Below are 14,134 nucleotides of genomic sequence, written 5' to 3'. Positions count from 1 at the left end.
TGTACATACATTACATTACTTATCCTGTACTGATCCTGAGTTACATCCTGTATTATACTCCAGAGCTGCACTCACTATTCTGCTGGTGCAGTCACTGTGTACATACATTACATTACTTATCCTGTACTGATCCTGAGTTATATCCTGTATTATACTCCAGAGCTGCACTCACTATTCTGCTGGTGCAGTCACTGTGTACATACATTACATTACTTATCCTGTACTGATCCTGAGTTACATCCTGTATTATACTCCAGAGCTGCACTCACTATTCTGCTGGTGCAGTCACTGTGTACATACATTACATTACTTATCCTGTACTGATCCTGAGTTACATCCTGTATTATACTCCAGAGCTGCACTCACTATTCTGCTGGTGGAGTCACTGTGTACATACATTACATTACTTATCCTGTACTGATCCTGAGTTACATCCTGTGTTATACTCTGTTTACTTTACTTTTTCTATAGTTGGAAGCTCATGTGAATCGAGAAGAGAGAGAGAAAGATGCTGCATACAACAAGGGTGTGGCAGAGGCCATCAGGAACGGGCGGAACGCCAGAAGCACAGAGTTCTATGTAAGAGCTGTAATAAATCCATTCACACTCCAAAGACGTACTGGTAGGGAGCTTAGATTGTGAGCTCCATTGGGGACAGGAAGTGACGCTAATGTCTGTACAGCGCTGCAGAATATCTCAGCGCTATATAAGTGAGGAAAATGCAAGCTCCCTTTAAGGGATCATTCACACGACCGTTCGGTTGCCATGCCCATGCTGCGGACCGCAAATAGCGGTCCACAATGCACGGGCACCGCCTGTATGAGCTCCATGCTGCGGTGCGGACTTGAATGGGTCCGTGATCCACAAGATACGGCAAAGGTTAGGGCGTGTCCTATCTTTTGTGGTGCGGAGGCACAAACCCTAAAGCCCATGCAAGCGCTTCCAAGTGTTTCCATGGGCTTTTGCATCCGGGCCTCCGCTCCGCCTAAATTATTGACCAGGCATTATTGAAAAGCATTGAAAAACTCATGACGTATTACATGTTTCTTGGCAATGAAAGGGTTAACGGCGTTGTCCACTCCTTTACTACTGCACTGCAGCAACCAACTCCTTCCACTGCATAACGGATGAAAATTTGTCATGCTGGCACAGGAGGTACTGCAGAACAGCTGATCGGTGGGAGTGGGGGCCGTCAGACTGCCGCTGTGGCTCGTCCTGAGGGTAGGGGAGTGGACAATACCTTCACAGGATGCAACCATGTGTTTGCACAATGCACCTAAAATAAAAATTTAAGTAACTTTGCCAATAGTTTTAATTAAACATCTCCTACTGTTTTGTGCCTACAGCTCCCACACAGATCCATGCGTCTCCATGGTAACAGACTACAAACAAACCGAATGTAGTCTGATCCTGCAGTCCTACGGTCTTCCATCTGTCGCCTACCCCATACTAACTTACATTTAGTAGGCAAGCAAAATTTAGCGGACAGAGGGATGACAATAGGAATGCTGGATCAGACTACACAGGGTTTGTTTGTAGTCTGTATCCATGGAGACTCTTCAGAAACTGGAAGGAGACGGTAAAGTTATTTCATTTTTTATTTTAGATCCATTGAAGCAATTAAAATATCAATTTACCTCCTTGCAGAGATCGTACATTTTCCAGAAAAGGCCGCTGACCCCTCCAGCTTTACTAAAGCAAGAGCAGTACTACCAGTCGCTGACTAAGCAGATGGCAGACAGAAGAGGCAAAGAAGTGAAGGAGAAGCAGGACCAGGACTTGCTGGCCCGACTCGAACACGTTCAGCTGGCAGAAGAGTAATGGTTATTTTGTATTTTCTACATCACTATCTAATTGATGCGCTGTGTAGCAGAGCCGATTCTCATATACTCTCTGATCATGCAGTCCTATGTAAAGCCACAGATGACAAACACATCATCAGTGTACCGAATCGGCTCTGCTACATCCATCTATAGCAGATATATATGAGTTAGCACACCATTTCTCTTTTTTGGGGTCTTCTTACACCTGCAGATTTGTCTTGACATGATAGAATCCCGAGAACTTACAGCTTCCGATAAAATTTACATTCTGGACGTCCTTCAGATCCGCCGATTTCTTTTTACGCTTGTCTTAAGATATCCAGTGGGCAGCAAAAAAAAAAAAAAAAAGACTATGCAGTCTTTAAGCAGTATGCAGTGATGGATAGCTTTGAGAATGCTAAATATCTGGTGCAGATGTTGAGACAGATGGTCTTCTCCTCTCTCCACCTCCAGAGCTGCATTCATAATTCTTTTCGTTGACACATCAATCCATTAACATTAGTCTGATCCGTGTACCATCGACAGTATAAATTCTCTTCACCCAGATTTACAGTTATTCACGGATCACAAGGGAGTAAAGCGCTGCGGAATATGTCGGCTCTATTATTATGATTATTATTATTATTAGGAACCAGCAGAATTATGAATGCAGCTCTGGCTGTGCACGAAGAATGCACTGTAAGGTAACTCAAGATCTGTTCAAGATAAGAAAAAGCAGAGCTTGCCTAGCTTCTTACCAATATAGATGGATTTATATGCTCTTCACACGGGAATGTACGCGATTAGAACGGGGCATGCAAACATTTTTTTTGTAACAAACTTTTTATTGCTTTACCCGAATCAGCCACTAGATGGTAGTATATGTGCTGTAAGAGACTGAAAGAAAAACTCCACAAATGTAAAATAATAAAAATCACTGTATAATAGAAACATTCTTGAGACTAACCTCATGTTAATATATCCGTAGTCAGATTGATAGAAAATGAGGCAAGAAGATAAGTAGTGCACCCTGCTTGCCCTCTTGTAATTTCAGCCTCTATAATGCCACCGTATAGTGGCAAGATAATACTGCCACATACAGTCATCATAATGCCGTCACATAATTCCCAAATGATACTTCCTGTCTATAGCCCCTATTAGGAACAATTGATGTCATAGATGGGGATCCCTCCACTTATGCTAAAACTGAGAGCTGTTCTGTAAGAGTGGCTACCATCTGAATGGCTCGATTCTGAATCAGCTGATCACCACCAGATGAGACAACCCCTTTAAGGGCTCATTCACACCAGCGTATGAATGGGTCCGCGGCCTCACAAAAAAGATAGAGCTTGTCCTCAGGTCTGCAATTGCAGACAAGAATAGGCATTTTCTATGGTAGCGGCGGACATATGCTGTCCGCAAATTGCAGAACGCACACGGGCCGGTATCCGTGTTTTGCTGACATGGTCATGTTGAAGAGCACCTACAGCAGTTCAATTCATTTCCCAATTACTACCCTTGCCGACTGCTACTTCATATTGGGCGGTATTATTTTTCTCCTGAGCTTCCCGTCCCTGCAGGAAGCTCACTTTGCCACCCTTAGTGTCACTGAATGCATCCAAGCTCTTAGAACTATCTCTGCACCTGCCATTCACTGACAGCAGGCAGAGATCTGGAAAGTGATGAGGATTCGAAACATAACATAGTAACATAGTTTATAAGGCTGAAAAAAGTCAGCCATCCATCCAGTTCGGCCTGTTATCCTGCAAGTTGATCCAGAGGAAGGCAAAAAAAAACTGTGAGGTAGAAGCCAATTTTCCTCATTCGTGGGTAAAAAAAAATTCCTTCCTGACTCCAATCAGAATAACTCCCCGGATCAACGACCCCTCTCTAGTAGCTATAGCCTGTAATATTATTACACTCCAGAAATACATCCAGGCCCCTCTTGAATTCCTTTATTGTACTCACCATCACCACCTCCTCAGGCAGAGAGCTCCATAGTCTCACTGCTCTTACCGTAAAGAATCCTCTTCTATGTTTGTGTACAAACCTTCTTTCCTCCAGACGCAGAGGATGTCCCCTCGTCACAGTTACAGTCCTGGGGATAAATAGATGATGGGATAGATCTCTGTACTGACCCCTGATATATTTATACATAGTAATTAGATCTCCCCTCAGTCGTCTTTTTTCTAAAGTGAATAACCCTAATTTTGATAATCTTTCAGGGTACTGTAGTTGCCCCGATCCAGTTATTACTTTAGTTGCCCTCCTCTGAACCCTCTCCAGCTCTGCTATGTCTGCCTTGTTTACAGGAGCCCAGAACTGTACACAGTACTCCATGTGTGGTCTGACTAATGATTTGTAAAGTGGTAGGACTATGTTCTCATCACGGGCATCTATGCCCCTTCTGATGCAACCCATTATCTTATTGTATGGTGTGAATTAAAAAGTAGGATTTTGTGTTGGCTACAACTGGATGACACCTTTATGTTTCCCGTAACCTTTTTTTTTTTTTTACAGGGGGGCAATGAGGGGTCATAACGAGCGTTGTATAAAGGGCCGATACAATCTCTATGGGGGATTATTACAATTGCTCATCCCTCATACAGTATCCTTACTGTCAGCAGCACATCCCCTGTGTACATGGGGGAGGGGGGATATGCTGCTGACAAACAATAATTTTTTATTTTGGCTCGCCCAAGGACGAGGGTTTAGTGAAATCTCTCCTTTCTTGTTGCTATTTACAACGATATATTGCAGTACTATTAGCGCCCGGGGTCCGTGACTTAGGACCCGTCATTCATCTATATGTTTTACCTCCTAGGTTGGCCGCTCAGAGGGCAAAGTTTTTAAGAGCGAAAACGGAACAGATTCATTCCTACAAAAACGCCCTGGACACCCAGGTATGCCTCGAATGCCTCTGAATCTAAGTAAGATTAACAACTCCCCCACCCCCATGCACACTGCTGACCCTCCGAGCTAGGAGGACTGCGCTCCAGAAACAGCGCCACTCTCTTCCATGGACTATGTGTGGTAGGTTGCTTTAAGAAACAAAATTCACATTAAAGGGATTCTCCAGGCTTTTACTAATAATCCTCAGGATCCTTAGGTCATCAATGTCAGATTGGCGGGGGTCCGACTCCAGGGTGCCGGGTGTCGGACCCCGCCGATCTGATATTGATGACCTATTCTGAGGATAGGTCATCAGTATTAAAAGCCCATAGAACCCCTTTAACTGGGGAGTGGACAGAGCACTTATATGGCGACCCCCTCATCTTTTTAGAGGCAGATCCGCCGATTCCCGTATTCTTCGTCTGCCATCCAAGATGGCCGCATTGCTTCTCAGACTAACGGATACATACTGCCCTAGGATTGGCCAGTACTGCTCACGTGATCAGTGCTGGCCAATCCATGAGCAGGGCTGGACAAGCAGGAAGTGTCTTGGGCTACCGATGCACAGTTTGCACCAGCTGGTCTGAGAAGCTGTGCGGCCATCTTGGATGGCAGAAGAGGAAGCCCAGAATTAGCAGATCTGAAACCGTGTGTGTTCGTTCCTCTGTCCATTTCACTGAGGTGGACGCACATGCTCAGTTTAGTCTTTCAACTGCCTCCTGAGCTGTGATAGGGTGAGAGCTGCAGCAGAAAGGAAACGCCCCCTGAGCTGCCAGTTTGATATAAATCTAGCAGAGCAATTGGAGCAATGAATAGGGACCTGAACTTCACTTTATTATTTTCCGTTATAACGGAAAATAATAGCAGTCTTAAGACAGAATGCTAAATAAAATGGCCATTGAAGGGTTAAAAATAATTAAAAAAAAACCTCACCTCATCCACTTGATCGCGCAGCCGGTATCCCCTTCTTTCTTCAGGACCTGCGATGACGTCACAGCGCTCACCAAATGGCGAGCACGATGACGTCATCGCATGTCCTGCAGAAAGAAGCGGATACCGGCTGCGTGATCAAGTGGATGAGGTGAGGTTTCTTTATTATCTTTAACCCCTCAATGGCCATTTTATTTAGCATTTTGTCTTAAGACTGCTATTATTTTCCGTTATAACCATGCTATAATGGAAAATAGTCAAATCACCCGAACACCGAACCCGAACTTCAGTGAAAAAGTCCGGGTTCGGGTACTATAACTTTGCAGTTCAGTTTCGCTTAACCCTAATGAGGAGATCTCTGGATCCATGTGAGGTCCAGGGCTGGTTCTAGCTTAGAAAGAGATTGTCCTGTACTATATGATGTCTGATTTTTTTCATTAATCGTGGGACAACCCCTTTAAGGCACTTTTTTGCAAAGATTTAACTGTATGAGCCAGAATATTGAAATACATTTTTTGTACTCCCTAAACCGTTCTTCACCATTCCCATGATGCCGACGGTCCTTTACTACGTCGTTATATAACTCATGTTGCCAGATGTCTTCCTTCCTTATTGATGTAGGTGAAAATAAAGCCCAGTTTTGCTCTACCACCTGCGTCGGAGGCCGCAGAACCAGTTTTTGGCCGTAATGATATGACCAATGATAAACTGGTGGAGAGGAAGAGGAGGGCGCAGGAGGTGTATAAACATCAGCTGCAAGCTGCAGCAGAACGCAAGCGCCTCACCATACTGAACGACCTGGTGCGGCAGAGGAAGGAAGCGGACATGTTACAGCGCTCAAAAGAACTGTACGTTACATGGGCAGGAAGAGGTTAACACCGTGGGGCAGGTTTACTAAGACTGGCATTCCATACACCAGCCTTAGTAAAAAGACCGCTGGAGTAAGATGCGCCAAATGTATTAAGAGGCACAGGCCGCGTCTTCCCCCAGTCTGTGCGCTAGAAATTCTGATCTATAAGCTGGGGTAGGTATGTACTATAATCTACTCCATAGTAAATGTCATGGGCCAGGGGTGACCACGCCCCCTCCTGATAAGCCCCACCCACTTTCCCTCACCACCTGTATAAAGTCGCAAATTATTCCACCAATATGGCGTGCCCGTAATTTGCAAAACTTTTTTACGCCAGTATTTGGGTGTGACATCATTAATACATGTTCCCCTGTTTGTTGTAAATTGTACAAAAATATACAGATATTTGTAAAAATCTGCACAGGGCAGGGATTGTAGAGCGCTTCAACCACCCCAAAAAAACAAGCCCTATTGACTGGGACTGGAAGTAGGGGTTTCTGTTGTATGTTAAAGGGTTATTGCCATCTTGGACATTGGGGGTACCTATACTTAGATTGGAGCCCGCAAAGTGCCGCGCGTGCACGGCCACCCTCCATTCATTCCTGTGTAAGTGCCAAAAATAACTGACCAGTGCGCTTGGCTATTTTCTGAAGTCTTATTAAAATGAATGGGAAGCGCACTGCGCAAGTGCAGCCACTGCTACATTCACTTTTATGAGGCTTACAGAAATAGCCGAGCCAGCTCTCAAAGGAATGAATGGAGGGCGGCTGCGAATGCGCAGTGCGCTTTCTGGCACTTTGTCGGCTCCGTTATGACCGATATGCCCCCAATGTTCAACATGGGAATACCCCTTTAAGGACCTGAATCAATGATCTATTCATTAAAGGGGTTCTCCGGGAATTAAGAAAATAAAAATACTTAAATATTACTTTATAATAAATATATTCTCAAATACTTTTTATTAGTTATAATGGCTCGTTTTGTCTGGAGAGCAATCATCAGGGGAAATAAAATGGCCGCCGTCCTATTAGTTCACACAAAACCTGTCCTGATCACACATGAGGACAAGTTACTTCACAACACTGAGGTAAAGAGCTGCCTCATCCTCCTCTCTGCTCTGCTTGTTAGGGATTATGATCCTGATCCTTTAGCTGAATCTCTGGGGAATTTACTTCATGAGGAGACATGAAGTACAGAGAAGACGGACAGGACAGACTGTGGTAATGTGTTGCTGTGGTAATGGAGACTGTAAACAAGAGCTGCTGCTTATTAGCCACACCTCGCCCTCCTCTCATGTCTACTCATCATCTCCATTCCCAAAGAGATTCAATTCATGACAAGCAGAGCAGAGAGGAGGATTAGGCAGCTCTATGGCTCATTGGGGTGAAGTAACTTGTCCTCCTGTGTGATTAGGACAGGTTTTGTGTGAACTGATAAGACAGCGGCCATTTTATTTCTCCTAATGATTGGCTTGTTTTGTCTAGGAAGCAATCTAGGTAATGAAAGGTATTTGTAAATATATTTATTATGAAATAATATTTAAGTATTTTCTTTTTTAATTCCTGGAGAACCCCTTTAATTCACTATTAAATCACTTACAGGAAAAAGAAGGATTCACTGTCTGTACCTACATCATTTACAGCGAGAGACAGGGAGGCAGTGCTATCTGTACCTACATCATTTACAGCGAGAGACAGGGAAGCAGTACTATCTGTACCTACATCATTTACAGGGAGAGACAGGGAGGCAGTACTATCTGTACCTACATCATTTACAGCGAGAGACAGGGAGGCATTGCTATCTGTACCTACATCATTTACAGGGAGAGACAGGGAGGCAGTGCTATCTGTACCTACATCATTTACAGCGAGAGACAGGGAGGCAGTGCTATCTGTACCTACATCATTTACAGGGAGAGACAGGGAGGCAGTACTATCTGTACCTACATCATTTACAGGGAGAGACAGGGAGGCAGTACTATCTGTACCTACATCATTTACAGGGAGACAGGAAGGCAGTACTATATGTACCTACATCATTTACAGCAATAGACAGGGAGGCAGTATTATGTGTATCTATATCATTTACAGGGAGAGACAGGAAGGCAGTACTATCTGTACCTACATCATTTACAGCGAGAGACAGGGAGGCAGTACTATCTGTACCTACATCATTTACAGCGAGAGACAGGGAGGCAGTACTATCTGTACCTACATCATTTACAGCGAGAGACAGGGAGGCAGTACTATCTGTACCTACATCATTTACAGGGAGACAGGAAGGCAGTACTATATGTACCTACATCATTTACAGCAATAGACAGGGAGGCAGTATTATGTGTATCTATATCATTTACAGGGAGAGACAGGAAGGCAGTACTATCTGTACCTACATCATTTACAGCGAGAGACAGGGAGGCAGTACTATCTGTACCTACATCATTTACAGCAATAGACAGGGAGGCAGTACTATCTGTACCTACATCATTTACAGCAATAGACAGGGAGGCAGTACTATCTGTACCTACATCATTTACAGCAATAGACAGGGTGGCAGTATTATGTGTATCTATATAATTTACAGGGAGAGACAAGGAGACAGTATTATCTGTACCTATATCATTTAAAGTGAGAGACAGGGAGGCAGAACTATCTGTACCTTCATCATTTACAAGGAGGTAGTATTATGTGTATCTACATAATTTAAAATTGTTAATAATGCAGAGAAGGCAACCATAGTCAGGTACATGGGTGGCTTAATATAATATAGGAAAGTATTTTTCTCCTTTACATTTTTGATGTTTTTGCATATTTGCTGCAGGTTTCTGTCAGATAGAGCAGTGCAGTTTGGGAAGATTCACAGATTACATAAGACTTTACAGGAAGACTGGACAAGGAGCTCAGAAATAAAGAGACAGAAGGAGCATAAAGAAGAACTCTACATGCAGTAAGTCTGGTCATAGCATTGCCTCCTACTTTTAACTACCATAGACTGGGTTTCCTGTGTAATTGCCTCTTACTATCTAAACCGCACTGGAACATTAAAGGCTATGTTTTTAAATTGGTCTTCATTACAAATATGGAGCCCTTTTTTCTGTACAGGGCTGAGATGCTCCAATAGACAGATCTGAATTTTATCTTCCGTCAGCCAGCTAATCTGATGGCTCCTTATCTTTGCTCTCTGAAGTGACTCATTGTAGGCCAGTCCTTATCTTACTGATAAGAATGTGGCTTAAATAAGTGTTTATGACCTTTTAGTAATTTAGAAATAAGGTTTATGAGATGACCGGCACAAAGTGAAAGTACCCGTCACACTGCTAGACAAAGAGTTAACCTTTTGTGACAGAACTGCTCAATATTTTTAATAAAGATCAATTGAAAAATGGATTTTTAGCCCAAAATGAGTAAAATGCAATCATAAATATCATTTGCCTCCGAAGGTGTATATAGCCTTTAAGGATATGTTCACATGAAACTGATTTGTTGTGTGCCATCTGAATGTCACTTGTAGAAATCCATGTATATATTCTGCAGAAACAACTTTAATAGATTTTTCTGGACATTTCTGGTATGAATATATCCTTTAGGCCTCATGCACTCGACCGTTGTTGTGTTCCGTGTCCGTTGTTCCGTTTTTCGTGATTTTCTGCGGACCCATTGACTTTCAATGGGTCCGTTGAAAACTCGGCTAATGCACTGTTTGTCATCCGCGTTTGTGATCCGTGGTTCCAGTCCGTCAAAAAAATATAACCTGTCCTATTTTTTTCACGGAAAACGGTTCTCGGACCCATTTAAGTCAATGGGACCGTAAAAAAACGCAGAGGCACAAAAGATTGTCATCCGCGTCCGCGTCCGTTTTTTTCCTATCATTTGCATGGCAAACTTGACTTAGACTTTTTTTTACTTTCCTTCATGTCTGGTGATCCTCCAAAAATAGAGGAAGACACACGGAAACTGATCACGGAACAACGGAACCCCATTTTGTGGAACGGAACACAACAACGGTCGTGTGCATGAGGCCTTAGGCTGTGTTGACATCTCCATCAGAGCCTCTCCCTTTTGTGATGGAGAATGCAAGGCTACTTTCACACTCGCATTTGGTGCGGATCCGTCATGGATCTGCACAGACGGATCCGTTCAGATAATACAACCGTCTGCATCCGTTCAGAATAGATCCGTTTGTATTATCTGTAACACAGCCAAGACGGATCCGTCTTGAACACCATTGAAAGTCAATGGAGGACGGATCCGTTTTCTATTGTGCCGGATTGTGTCATAGAAAACGGATCCGTCCCTATTGACTTACATTGTGTGTCAGAACGGATCCGTTTGGCTCAATTACGTACACCAAAACGCTGCAGGCAGTCTCCAGAGCGGAATGGTGACTGATCGGAGGCAAACTGATGCATTCTGAGCGGATCCTGTTACATTCAGAATGCATTAGGGCAGAACTGATCCGTTTTGGACCGCTTGTGAGAGCCCTGAACGGATCTCACAAATGGAAACCAAAACGCCAGTGTGAAAGTAGCCTAACGCTGGTCATGTTCCCCAGATAATTGTGTAAATTTCCAGCCAACCAGTTTTAAAGGGCTGTGCAGGATTACAAATACATAACATTTCTTCACAGGTTGTATGCGGTATCGAAGCTCAGCCCCATTCATTTCAATGTAGCTTCACTGCAATACCAGAGACAACCCGCAAGCCACGTGGGTCTGCCTTAGGCTGTTAAAAACGGATAAAGCTAAATTCAAATCCAGCCGGCACTCCACCACGGCGTTCACTCTGCAACGGGAAGGAGCGAACTCCACATAAAATATTTGAAGAAATCCCGGCAACCGTGTCTTGCTTCCAAGTGTATTCCTTTATTTTTTATGTCATAATTCATCCAATATGACGCGTTTCGGCACAAAGCCTTTATCAATCAGGATACATCATCAAGACAAGCACATACTTATATAACAAAATCAACTGAAACACAAGTGACGTCAGACGCCCGGCGACAGGCGGTATCCGGGTCAGCACGAATCAACATCAAGGTTTAACCTTATACACAACATAAACAGGTAAGTAAAGGATCCTATGCTATCCACGGAGAAGATCAGCGGGACGACGAGGTCTATGTGTTTCAGTTGATTTTGTTATACAAGTATGTGCTTGTCTTGATAATGTATCCTGATTGATAAAGGCTTTGTGCCGAAACGCGTCATATTGGATGAATTATGACATAAAAAATAAAGGAATACACTTGGAAGCAAGACACGGTTGCCGGGATTTCTTCAAATAGTTAAAAACGGATATGCTGTCAGTTTTTCATGACCATTTTTCAACTATTTGTGCATCCGTTTTCTGTCCGTCTGTCCTCTTTTAACAGCCATTTTGCATCCATTTTCTGGCAGTCAGCATTTTCTGGGCACCTACACATATATTATGCCCCCCATACTGTCCCCAGTATAAATATTGCACCCCGTTGTGCTCCCTGTAGTTATAATGCCCCCCAATTGTGCCTACAGTATAGATAATGACCCCCTTAGTGCCCCCCCGGTAGTTATAATAGCCCCATGTTGTGCCCCAGTACAGATATTATCCCCCAGTTGCGTCCCATAGATATATTATGACCCCAGTTGTGCCCCCATATATAATGATCCCACCTTCCTCCTATTCCCATTAGTCCCGATATTAATAAATAATAATAAAAACTCCTCGGACCCTCGCTATTGACTGGAAGCAGCAGGACTTGACCAGCTGGGATCGCCGGTCCTGCTGCATTCAGTGAATAGCAAGGATGCAGAGCGAGGGATTCCCACGCGTTTGAGTTGTTTTTTTTCACTTTACCCTCTGAAGCCATATTTACCAGTCATTCGACGGGTACACTCTTGTCTATACAACCATTAAAAACGGGCCCATTAAACTCAAACAACCAAAATTAGGACATGTCCTATTTTTTGACAGCTGCTGTTCCCTGGCCATAAAAAAAAAAAAAAAAAAAGTCTATGTGAATAAGCCCCATAGACTTTATTTGGGTCTGAAAACAGCTGTGTGATGCAGCTTGTGAATGTAGCCCTAATCTTAGTAGCCTGTTTCTTGGGATAAGCGGTGCCAGTGTCTGGCCGCTGTTTATCTCCTCAACCCAATGTCATATTCATTCAGGTTTAGCTAATAAAAGCAAACATGATTATGGGAAGTCGGGGAAGATGGCTGTCAAGTGAATGCTGGGCCAGGACGAGGGATAGCCAGAGTAGGCAGCTGCTTCGTCCACCACTGAGGGAGGGGGCATAAGGTATGGATTAAAAAAAAAAAAAAATGAACTCTCGCCTTTATAATTCTTTGTACAACCAATTAGATGCTGTGTACCAGCTGCTGATCATGCTGTGGGTGACAGGGTACGATTGGGGCTTCAATTTAGGCCATTGAAAGGGAGCTTCTCCTGTCACTGCACTCTGAAACTAATCAGGGGCAATTAAACAATTGTCCGTCCTAAGGCCTCACGCACACGACTGTTGTTTGGGTCCGATTCCGAGCCGCATTTATTTGTGGCTCGGGTGCAGACCCATTCACTTCAATGGGGCCGCAAAAGATGTGGACAGCACTCCGTGGGTTCCGTAAATTGCGGAACACACATGGGCGGCATCCGTGTTTTGCAGACCGCAAACCGCGGCATGGTCGTGTGCATGAAGCCTAAAGCTGTCATGTAGAACTTCAGGGACCAAAGGTGGTGGCCATTCTGAAACTCCCGCCGTAGTCAAAACGGAGCTGTTCCCCTCCCTGGCCCACACAGTGTAGTGTTCTCATGGGATCGCCACCGGGAAGTCCGCTGGGGGCCCCGGTACAGATTCCTCTTCGGGGCCCATGACCCTCAGGTTGCCTCTGTGTAGTAACTTGCTCTTTCCTTCCCTCCAGGGCTGGCAGCGAGCTCCTCCTAGATCAGTGTGACAAGTACCGCCGCTGCTTCCAGTGTAAGAGGCGCACGTCCAACTGCGGTGAGACCAACGTGTGGTGCGAGTCCAGATACATCCCTGGGTCCCGGCTGATGGTTTGATCGCATCCTCCAGGAAACATGATTTTTAGCGGTGACGAGGGTCCACAGCCTCATTAGAGTTTATTACAAGACTTGAAATAAAAACAAAAAAACCCGTCCTACCTCCGTCTCTGGTGGCACCAGGAGTCAATACAATGAATTGGCGCTGCAGCGGCACTGATGGCAGATTAGTCCTTTCACAGGAAAATGGTGTGAAATCCAATTAGCAGCCTTGTGTCTTGTGTGTGAATGATAATAAAGGAGCCATTTTTGGTTGCAATTTTTTTTGTCCGCTCCCTCATTATCAGAGGACTAATTAGTTTCCTGTTGTGTTAACAATAGTTCATGGAACTGAATGAACTAAAATTCTCTTAAAGTGGAGCCAGCGCTAGAACATTTTTAAATGCCCAGCGGTGGTCATATAGCCTCACACTACACCCACTTCTACATAGCGGGGGTCATTAACTAAGACCGGCTTTATATGCCAGCCTTCGATTCTCCCCTCTGCTCTCGTAAGATTCAGCTAATTTATGACGAGGCGTGCACCTTGTCATAAATTAGGCGCATCTATGGCAGTCTTTGCGCCTGGCAAAAAAACAATGCCAGCCCCCAGTTGGTGTTCTTTGCCAACATTTCCGCCTGGTTT

The 14,134-nt window shown here is 44.2% G+C and overlaps 1 protein-coding gene across 1 annotated transcript in view; it reads left to right on the top strand.

Moving 5' to 3' along the window:
* The window catches only part of CCDC81 (coiled-coil domain containing 81), a 48,286-nt gene extending 34,575 nt beyond the window's left edge, over positions 1–13,711 (top strand). The window contains exons 11-16 of the mRNA XM_040422644.1: positions 472–579; positions 1,648–1,817; positions 4,627–4,705; positions 6,246–6,472; positions 9,295–9,420; positions 13,371–13,711. Of these exons, the coding sequence (XP_040278578.1) occupies positions 472–579; positions 1,648–1,817; positions 4,627–4,705; positions 6,246–6,472; positions 9,295–9,420; positions 13,371–13,509 (849 nt within the window). The 3' untranslated portion in view covers positions 13,510–13,711. The remainder of the gene's footprint in view (positions 1–471; positions 580–1,647; positions 1,818–4,626; positions 4,706–6,245; positions 6,473–9,294; positions 9,421–13,370) is intronic.
* Positions 13,712–14,134: the final 423 nt, after the last annotated feature.

The sequence above is a fragment of the Bufo bufo genome, chromosome 3, assembly GCF_905171765.1.
Source record: "Bufo bufo chromosome 3, aBufBuf1.1, whole genome shotgun sequence".
Taxonomy (NCBI): domain Eukaryota; kingdom Metazoa; phylum Chordata; class Amphibia; order Anura; family Bufonidae; genus Bufo; species Bufo bufo.
The sequence above is the reverse complement of the archived record's forward strand: the minus strand, read 5'-3'. Positions and strand labels throughout refer to the sequence as shown.